Source organism: Convolutriloba macropyga, chromosome 10, assembly GCF_964194025.1.
Source record: "Convolutriloba macropyga chromosome 10, txConMacr16.3, whole genome shotgun sequence".
Classification (NCBI taxonomy): Eukaryota; Metazoa; Xenacoelomorpha; order Acoela; family Convolutidae; genus Convolutriloba; species Convolutriloba macropyga.
Genome location: NC_134477.1, coordinates 22,878,291 through 22,889,596, shown reverse-complemented (window position 1 = coordinate 22,889,596; position 11,306 = coordinate 22,878,291). Strand labels below are relative to the sequence as shown.

The following is an 11,306-nucleotide window of genomic DNA, read 5'->3' as shown; positions in this document are numbered from 1 at the left end:
ATTCAACGCAAAATTTTTAAGATTGGCGTTGAATGCCTTGAATTTATGTAAGATCTACGCTAAATTCAACGCAACGTATGTAAGATGTACGCTTATTCAACGCAAAATATTGAAGATCTACGATAAATGCAACGCAAAATATGTAAGATCTTCGCTACATTCAACGCAAAATTTGTAAGATTGGCGTTGAGTTCCTTGAATTTATGTAAGATCTACGCTAAATTCAACGCAAAGTATGTAAGATGTACGCTAAATTCAACGCAAAATATTGAAGATCTACCATGAATTCAGCGCAAATTATGTAAGATTGGCGTTGAATACGTTGAATTTATATAGGATATACGCTAAATTCAACGCAAAATATGTAAGATCTACGCTAAATTCAACGCAAAATATTGACGATCTACGATAAATTCAACGCAAAATATGTAAGATTGGCGTTGAATTCGTTGAATTTATGTAGGATATACGCTAAATTCATCGCAAATTAAATAAGATCTACGCTAAATTCAACGCAAAGTATGTAAGATCTACGATAAATTCAACGCAAATTATGTAAGATTGGCGTTGAAAGCGTTGAATTTATGTAGGATATACGCTAAATTCAACGCAAAATATGTAAGATCTACGCTAAATTCAACGCAAAATATGTAAGATCTTCGCTACATTCAACGCAAAATTTGTAAGATTGGCGTTGAGTTCCTTGAATTTATGTAAGATCTACGCTAAATTCAACGCAAAGTATGTAAGATGTACGCTAAATTCAACGCAAAATATTGAAGATCTACCATGAATTCAGCGCAAATTATGTAAGATTGGCGTTGAATACGTTGAATTTATATAGGATATACGCTAAATTCAACGCAAAATATGTAAGATCTACGCTAAATTCAACGCAAAATATTGACGATCTACGATAAATTCAACGCAAAATATGTAAGAGTGGCGTTGAATGCGTTGAATTTATGTAAAATCTACCCTAAATTCAACGCAAAGTATGTAAGATGTACGCTAAATAAAACGCAAAATATTGAAGATCTACGATAAATTCAACGCAAAATATGTAAGATTGGCGTTGAATGCGTTGAATTTATGTAAAATCTACGCTATATTCAACGCTAAATATGTAAGATCTTCGCTACATTCAACGTAAAATTTGTAAGATTGGCGTTGAATGCCTTGAATTTATGTAAGATCTACGCTAAACTCAACGCAAAGTATGTAAGATGTACGCTAAATTCAACGCAAAATATTGAAGATCTACGATAAATTCAACGCAAAATATGTAAGATTGGCGTTGAATGCGTTGAATTTATGTAAAATCTACGCTATATTCAACGCTAAATATGTAAGATCTTCGCTACATTCAACGTAAAATTTGTAAGATTGGCGTTGAATGCGTTGAATTTATGTAGGATATACGCTAAATTCAACTCAAAATATGTAAGATCTACGCTAAAATCAACGCAAAAGATGTAAGATCTACGCTAAATTCAACGCAAAATATGTAAGATCTTCGCTACATTCAACGCAAAATTTGTAAGATTGGCGTTGAATGCCTTGAATTTATGTAAGATCTACGCTAAGTTCAACGCAAAGTATGTAAGATGTACGCTAAATTCAACGCAAAATATTGAAGATCTACCAAAAATTTAGCCCAAATTATGTAAGATTGGCGTTGAATGCGTTGAATTTATGTAGGATATACGCTAAATTCAACGCAAAATATGTAAGATCTACGCTAAATTCAACGCAAAATATTGACGATCTACGATAAATTCAAAGCAAAATATGTAAGATTGGCGTTGAATGCGTTGAATTTATGTAAAATCTACGCTAAATTCAACGCAAACTATGTAAGATGTACGCTAAATAAAACTCAAAATATTGAAGATCTACGATAAATTCAACGCAAAATATGTAAGATTGGCGTTGAATGCATTGAATTTATGTAAAATCTACGCTATATTCAACGCTAAATATGTATGATCTACGCTAAATTCAACGAAAATATGTAATATTGGCGTTGAATGCATTGAATTTATGTAATATCTACGCTAAATTCAACGCAAAATGTTGACGATCTACGATAAATTCAACGCAAAATATGTAAGATTGGCGTTGAATGCGTTGAATTTATGTAAAATCTACGCTATATTCAACGCAAACTATGTAAGATGTACGCTAAATAAAACGCAAAAATATTGAAGATCTACGATAAATTCAACTCAAAATATGTAAGATTGGCGTTGAATGCATTGAATTTATGTAAAATCTACGCTATATTCAACGCTAAATATGTATGATCTACGCTAAATTCAACGAAAATATGTAATATTGGCGTTGAATGCCTTGAATTTATGTAAGATCTACGCTAAATTCAACGCAAAGTATGTAAGATGTACGCTAAATTCAACGCAAAATATTGAAGATCTACGATAAATGCAACGCAAAATATGTAAGATAGGCGTTGAATGCGTTGAATATATATAAAATCTACGCTATATTCAACGCTAAATATGTAAGATCTACGCTAAATTCAACGCTAAACATATAAGATCTACGATAAATTCAACGCAAATTATGTAAGATTGGCGTCGAAAAGCGTTGAATTTATGTAGGATATACGCTAAATTCAACGCAAAATATGTAAGATCTACGCTATATTCAACGCAAAATATTGACGATCTACGATAAATTCAACGCAAAATATGTAAGATTGGCGTTGAATGCGTTGAATTTATGTAAAATCTACGCTAAATTCAACGCAAACTATGTAAGATGTACGCTAAATAAAACGCAAAATATTGAAGATCTACGATAAATTCAACGCAAAATATGTAAGATTGGCGTTGAATGCATTGAATTTATGTAAAATCTACGCTATATTCAACGCTAAATATGTATGATCTACGCTATATTCAACGAAAATATGTAATATTGGCGTTGAATGCATTGAATTTATGTAATATCTACGCTAAATTCAACGCAAAATATTGACGATCTACGATAAATTCAACGCAAAATATGTAAGATTGGCGTTGAATGCGTTGAATTTATGTAAAATCTACGCTAAATTCAACGCAAACTATGTAAGATGTACGCTAAATAAAACGCAAAATATTGAAGATCTACGATAAATTCAACGCAAAATATGTAAGATTGGCGTTGAATGCATTGAATTTATGTAAAATCTACGCTATATTCAACGCTAAATATGTATGATCTACGCTAAATTCAACGAAAATATGTAATATTGGCGTTGAATGCCTTGAATTTATGTAAGATCTACGCTAAATTCAACGCAAAGTATGTAAGATGTACGCTAAATTCAACGCAAAATATTGAAGATCTACGATAAATGCAACGCAAAATATGTAAGATAGGCGTTGAATGCGTTGAATATATGTAAAATCTACGCTATATTCAACGCTAAATATGTAAGATCTACGCTAAATTCAACGCTAAACATATAAGATCTACGATAAATTCAACGCAAATTATGTAAGATTGGCGTTGAAAGCGTTGAATTTATGTAGGATATACGCTAAATTCAACGCAAAATATGTAAGATCTACGCTAAATTCAACGCAAAATATGTAAGATCTTCGCTACATTCAACGCAAAATTTGTAAGATTGGCGTTGAGTTCCTTGAATTTATGTAAGATCTACGCTAAATTCAACGCAAAGTATGTAAGATGTACGCTAAATTCAACGCAAAATATTGAAGATCTACCATGAATTCAGCGCAAATTATGTAAGATTGGCGTTGAATACGTTGAAATTTATATAGGATATACGCTAAATTCAACGCAAAATATGTAAGATCTACGCTAAATTCAACGCAAAATATTGACGATCTACGATAAATTCAACGCAAAATATGTAAGATTGGCGTTGAATGCGTTGAATTTATGTAAAATCTACGCTAAATTCAACGCAAAGTATGTAAGATGTACGCTAAATAAAACGCAAAATATTGAAGATCTACGATAAATTCAACGCAAAATATGTAAGATTGGCGTTGAATGCGTTGAATTTATGTAAAATCTACGCTATATTCAACGCTAAATATGTAAGATCTTCGCTACATTCAACGTAAAATTTGTAAGATTGGCGTTGAATGCCTTGAATTTATGTAAGATCTACGCTAAATTCAACGCAAAGTATGTAAGATGTACGCTAAATTCAACGCAAAATATTGAAGATCTACGATAAATTCAACGCAAATTATGTAAGATTGGCGTTGAATGCGTTGAATTTATGTAGGATATACGCTAAATTCAACTCAAAATATGTAAGATCTACGCTAAATTCAACGCAAAAGATGTAAGATCTACGCTAAATTCAACGCAAAATATGTAAGATCTTCGCTACATTCAACGCAAAATTTGTAAGATTGGCGTTGAATGCCTTGAATTTATGTAAGATCTACGCTAAGTTCAACGCAAAGTATGTAAGATGTACGCTAAATTCAACGCAAAATATTGAAGATCTACGATAAATTCAACGCAAATTATGTAAGATTGGCGTTGAATGCGTTGAATTTATGTAGGATATACGCTAAATTTCAACTCAAAATATGAAAGATCTACGCTAAATTCAACGCAAAAGATGTAAGATCTACGCTAAATTCAACGCAAAATATGTAAGATCTTCGCTACATTCAACGCAAAATTTGTAAGATTGGCGTTGAATGCCTTGAATTTATGTAAGATCTACGCTAAGTTCAACGCAAAGTATGTAAGATGTACGCTAAATTCAACGCAAAGTATTGAAGATCTACCAAAAATTTAGCGCAAATTATGTAAGATTGGCGTTGAATGCGTTGAATTTATGTAGGATATACGCTAAATTCAACGCAAAATATGTAAGATCTACGCTAAATTCAACGCAAAATATTGACGATCTACGATAAATTCAACGCAAAATATGTAAGATTGGCGTTGAATGCGTTGAATTTATGTAAAATCTACGCTAAATTCAACGCAAGCTATGTAAGATGTACGCTAAATAAAACGCAAAATATTGAAGATCTACGATAAATTCAACGCAAAATATGTAAGATTGGCGTTGAATGCATTGAATTTATGTAAAATCTACGCTATATTCAACGCTAAATATGTATGATCTACGCTAAATTCAACGAAAATATGTAATATTGGCGTTGAATGCATTGAATTTTTGTAATATCTACGCTAAATTCAACGCAAAATATGTAAGATCTAGGCTAATTTCAACCCAAAATATGTAAGATTGGCGTTGACTGCGTTGAATTAATGTAAGATCTACGCTAATTTCAACGCCAAATGTTTAAGATTGACGTTGAATGCGTTGAATTTATGTAAGATCCACGCTAAATTCAACGCAAAATAAATAAGATTGGCGTTGAAATGCGCTGAATTTATGTAAGATCCACGCTAAATTCAACGCCAAATATGTAAGATCTACGCTTATTTCAACACAAAATATGTAAGATCTACGCTAAGTTCAACGCAAATTGCGTAAGATTGGCGTTGAATGCCTTGATTTTATGTAGGATCTAAGCTAAATTCAACGCAAAATATGTAAGATCTACGCTAAATTCAACGCAAAATAAGTAAGATCTTCTCTAAATTCAACGAAAATATGTAATATTGGCGTTGAATGCATTGAATTAATGTAATATCTACTCTAAATTCAACGCAAAATATGTAAGATCTAGGCTAATTTCAACCCACAAAATATGTAAGATTGGCGTTGACTGCGTTGAATTAATGTAAGATCTACGCTAAATTCAACGCCAAATTTTTAAGATTGACGTTGAATGCGTTGAATTTTTGTAAGATCCACGCTAAATTCAACGCAAAATATTTAAGATTGACGTTGAATGCGTTGAATTTTTGTAAAATGCACGCTAAATTCAACGCCAAATATGTAAGATCTACGCTTATTTCAACGCAAAATATGTAAGATCTACGCTAAATTCAACGCAAATTGTGTAAGATTGGCGTTGAATGCGTTGATTTTATGTACGATCTACGCTGAACTCAACGCAAAATATGTAAGATCTACGCTAAATTCAACGCAAAATATGTAAGATCTTCTCTAAATTCAACGCAAAAATATGTAAGATTGGCGTTGAATGCGTTGAATTTATTTAAGATCTACGCTAAATTCAAAGAAAAAATATGTAAGATCTACGCTAAATTCAACGCTAAATATTTAAGATGTACGCTAAATTCAACGCAAAATATGCAAGATCTACGCTAAATTCAACGCAAAATATGTAAGATTGGCGTTGAATGCGTTGCATTTATTTAAGATCTACGCTAAATTCAACGCAAAATATGTAAGTTCAACGCTAAATTCAACGCAAAGTATGTAAGATATACGCTAAATTCAACGCAAAATATGTAAGATCTACTCTATTTTCAACGCAAAATATGTAAGATTGGGGTTGAGTGCGTTGAATTTCTGTAAGATCTACGCTAAATTCAACGCAAATTATGTAAGATCTATGCTAAATTCAACGCAAAATATGTAAGATTGGGGTTGAGTGCGTTGAATTTCTGTAAGATCTACACTAAAATCAACTCCAAATATGTAAGATCTACGATAAATTCAGCGCTAAGTTTGTATGACCTACGCTAACTTCAACGCAAAATATGTAAGATTGGCGTTGACTGCGCTGAATTAATGTAAGATCTACGCTAATTTCAACGCCAAATGTTTAAGATTGACGTTGAATGCGTTGAATTTATGTAAGATCCACGCTAAATTCAACGCAAAATAATTAAGATTGGCGTTGAATGCGCTGAATTTATGAAAGATCCACGCTAAATTCAACGCCAAACATGTAAGATCTACGCTTATTTCAACACAAAATATGTAAGATCTACGCAAAAATTCAACGCAAATTGTGTAAGATTGGCGTTGAATGCCTTGATTTTATGTAGGATCTACGCTAAATTCAACGCAAAATATGTAAGATCTACGCTAAATTCAACGCAAAATAAGTAAGATCTTCTCTAAATTCAACGTAAAATATGTAAGATTGGCGTTGAATGCGTTGAATTTATGTAAAATCTACGCTATATTCAACGCTAAATATGAATGATCTACGCTAAATTCAACGAAAATATGTAATATTGGCGTTGAATGCATTGAATTAATGTAATATCTACTCTAAATTCAAGGCAAAATATGTAAGATCTAGGCTAATTTCAACCCAAAAAATATGTAAGATTGGCGTTGACTGCGTTGAATTAATGTAAGATCTACGCTAAGTTCAACGCCAAATATTTAAGATTGACGTTGAATGTGTTGAATTTATGTAAGATCCACGCTAAATTCAACGCAAAATATTTAAGGTTGGCGTTGAATGCGTTGAACTTATGTAAGATGCACGCTAAATTCAACGCCAAATATGTAAGATCTACGCTTATTTCAACACAAAATATGTAAGATCTACGCTAAATTCAACGCAAATTGTGTAAGATTGGCGCTGAATGCGTTGATTTTATGTAGGATCTACGCTGAATTCAACGCAAAATATGTAAGATCTACGCTAAATTCAACGCAAAATATGTAAGATCTTCTCTAAATTCAACGCAAAAATATGTAAGATTGGCGTTGAATGCGTTGAATTTGTTTAAGATCTACGCTTTATTCAAAGAAAAATATGTAAGATCTACGCTAAATTCAACGCTAAATATTTAAGATGTACGCTAAATTCAACGCAAAATATGCAAGATCTACGCTAAATTCAACGAAAAAAATGTAAGATTGGCGTTGAATGCGTTGCATTTATTTAAGATCTACGCTAAATTCAACGCAAAATATGTAAGTTCAACGCTAAATTCAACGCAAAATATGTAAGATCTACGCTAAATTCAACGCAAAATATGTAAGATCTACTCTATATTCAACGCAAATTATGTAAGATTGGGGTTGAGTGCGTTGAATTTCTGTAAGATCTACGCTAAATTCAACGCAAATTATGTAAGATCTATGCTAAATTCAACGCAAAATATGTAAGATTGGCGTTGAATGCGTTGAATTTATGTAAGATCTACACTAAAATCAACTCCAAATATGTAAGATCTACGCTAAATTCAGCGCTAAGTATGTAAGATCTGGGCTAAGTTCAACGCAAAATATGTAAGATTGGCGTTGAATGCGTTGAATTTATGTAAGATCTACGCTAAATTCAACGCCAAATATGTAAGGTTTACGCTAATTTCAGAGCTAAATATGTAAGATCTACAATAAATTCAATGCAAAATAAGTAAGATCTACGCTAAATTCAACGCAAAAATATGTACGACCTACGCTAAATTCAACGCAAAAAATGTAAGATTGGCGTTGAATGCGTTGGATTTCTGTAAGATCTACGCTAAATTCAACGCAAATTATATAAGATTTTACGCTATATTCAACGCAAAATAAGTAAGAGTGGCGTTGAATGCGTTGAATTTATGTAAGATCTAAGCTAAATTCAACGCAAAAAATGTAAGATATACGCTAAATTCAACGCAAAGTATGTAAGATCTACGCTAAATGCAAAGAAAAAATATGTAAGATTGGCGTTGAGTGCGTTGAATTTCTGTACGATCTACGCTAAATTCAACGCAAATTATGTAAGATCTACGCTAAATTCAACGCAAAATATGTAAGATCGGCGTTGAATGCGTTGAATTTATGTATGATCTACTCTAAATTCAACGCCAAATATGTAAGATCTACGCTAAATTCAACGCTAAAATATGTAAGATCTTCCCTAAATTCAACGCAAACAATGTAAGATCTACGCTAATTACAACGCAAAATATGAGAGCACTACGCTTATTTCAACGCTAAATATTTAAGATCTACGCTAAATTCAACTCTAAATATGTAAGATCTACGCTAATTTCAACGCAAAATATTTAAGATCTACACTAAATTCAACGCAAAACATGTAAGGTCTACGCTAAATTCAACGCTAGATATGTAAGATTGGCGTTGAGTGCGTTGAATTTCTATATGATCTACGCTAAATTCAACGCAAATTATGTAAGATCTACGCTAAATTCAACGCAAAATATGTAAGATTGGCGTTGAATGCGTTGAATTTATGTAAGACCTACACTAAATTTAACGCGAAATATGCAAGATCTACGCTAAATTCAGCGCTAAATATGTAAGATTTACGCTAAATTCAACGCAAAATATGTAAGATTGGCGTTGAATGCGTCGAATTTATGTAAGATCTACGCTAAATTCAACGCCAAATATGTAAGATCTACGCTAAATTCAACGCAAAATAAGTAAGATCTACGCTAAAATCAACGCAAATTATGTAAGATCTACGCTAAATTCAACGCAAAATATGTAAGATTGGCGTTGAATGCGTTGCATTTATGTAAGATCTACGCTAAATTCAACGCAAATTATGTAAGATCTACGCTAAATTCAACGCAAAATATATAAGATTGGCGTTGAGTGCGTTGAATTTCTGTAAGATCTACGCTAAATTCAACGCAAATTATGTAAGATCTACGCTAAATTCAACGCAAAATATGTAAGATCGGCCTTGAATGCGTTGAATTCTTGTAAGATCTACGCTAAATTCAACGCCAATTATGTAAGATCTACGCTAAATTCAAAGCTAAAAATGTAAGATCTTCCCTAAAATCAATGCAAAGAATGTAAGATCTACGCTAAATTCAACGCAAAATATGAGAGCACTACGCTTATTTCAACGCTAAATATGTAAGATCTACGCTAAATTCAACTCTAAATATGTAAGATCTACGCTTATTTGAACGCAAAATATTTAAGATCTACACTAAGTTCAACGCAAAATATGTAAGATCTACGCAAAATTTAACGCTAAATATGTAAGATTGGCGTTGAGTGTGTTGAATTTCTATAAGATCTACGCTAAATTCAGCGCTAAATATGTAAGATCTGCGCTAAATTCAACGCAAAATATGTAAGATTGGCGTTGAATGCGTTGAATTTATGTAAGATCTACGCTAAATTCAACGCCAAATATGTAAGATCTACGCTAAATTCAGCGCTAAAAATGTAAGATCTACGCTAAATTCAACGCAAAATAAGTAAGATCTACGCTAAATTCAACGCAAAATTATGTACGATCTACGCTAAATTCAACGCCAAATATGTAAGATCTTCGCTAAATTCAACGCAAAAAATATAAGATTGGCGTTGAATGCGTTGGATTTCTGTAAGATCTACGCTAAATTCAACGCAAAATATGTAAGATTCACGCTAAATTCGACGCAAAATATGTAAGATCTACGCTAAATGCAAAGCAAAATATGTAAGATTGGCGTTGAATGCGTTGAATTTATGTAAGATCTACGCTAAATTCAACGCCAAATATGTAAGATCTACGATAAATTCAACGCTAAATATGTAAGATCTACGCTAAATAACCTCCGAAGTTGCTTTGAGCGCGAAGATCGGTGGGGCATATCAATCTAGCCGGGCAGCATCAAGAGCCCATTTTATGTATGGCGAATTCTTATGACCAATTTGTAAAGAATGTGCTGAAAATTGTTCTGTAATTATGTAAGAAATGCGTTGACAAGTGCTGAAATTTTTTTTTCAGCAAATTCAGCGCCTAAAACTAAACTTTCAGAACATTCAGCGCATCTGTAACTTTCCGCTCACACCCGCTCGCATCTCGACCCGGGGAGGGCAGTTTGTCCGATGTTATTCGGTTTGTGTTTATGACTTATGATGATGTGTTGCTTTAGCCAGGTGAGTACATTCAGAAGCTAGAGATAGAGTTGGTCAATGATGAGGTCTACGAGGACGAGGAGTTCTTCGGAGTGACTCTGCTAAACCTCACCAACAGTCGCACTCCTCTTAGTCCCATTGGTTCAGGGGGCACAGAGGGACAAGAGGGAGCAACGGGTCAACGTAGAAGCAGAAGGAGCCACCGCAGATCCAAGAACAACACAGCCTCTGTACCGAACGATAGAGGTACATTTGAATAGTACTCCCCAAATTATTTATATCATCACTTTTTTATTTGAATTAATCAGATAATATCAATGATAATAGTTCTGAGAGTTTTCGTGTCATCGGTTGCTTTTCTCTCAAGTTTATGACAAAAAGCTTGATATAATTAATCCTAACGTTTGAGGTAAAGTATGGGCTATGTTAAAATAATTTCCCGGTCGAATTTTTTGCTTAAAACTAATAAAAAAGCGCTGACAGGCGCTGATAATAATTTTTCCAGCCGAGAATTTTTCCAGCTGACAGGCGCTGAGAATGAATTTAAATTCAAAAATCTTCAATAATTATCCGC

At 32.9% G+C, this 11,306-nt stretch overlaps 1 protein-coding gene across 1 annotated transcript in view; it reads left to right on the top strand.

Annotated features, from left to right (window-relative positions):
- The first annotated feature begins 10,503 nt into the window (after window positions 1–10,503).
- LOC142347966 (sodium/calcium exchanger Calx-like) overlaps window positions 10,504–11,306 on the top strand; it is a 205,994-nt gene continuing 205,191 nt past the window's right edge. Inside the window, exons 1-2 of the mRNA XM_075399132.1 lie at window positions 10,504–10,527; window positions 10,750–10,978. Of these exons, the coding sequence (XP_075255247.1) occupies window positions 10,504–10,527; window positions 10,750–10,978 (253 nt within the window). The remainder of the gene's footprint in view (window positions 10,528–10,749; window positions 10,979–11,306) is intronic.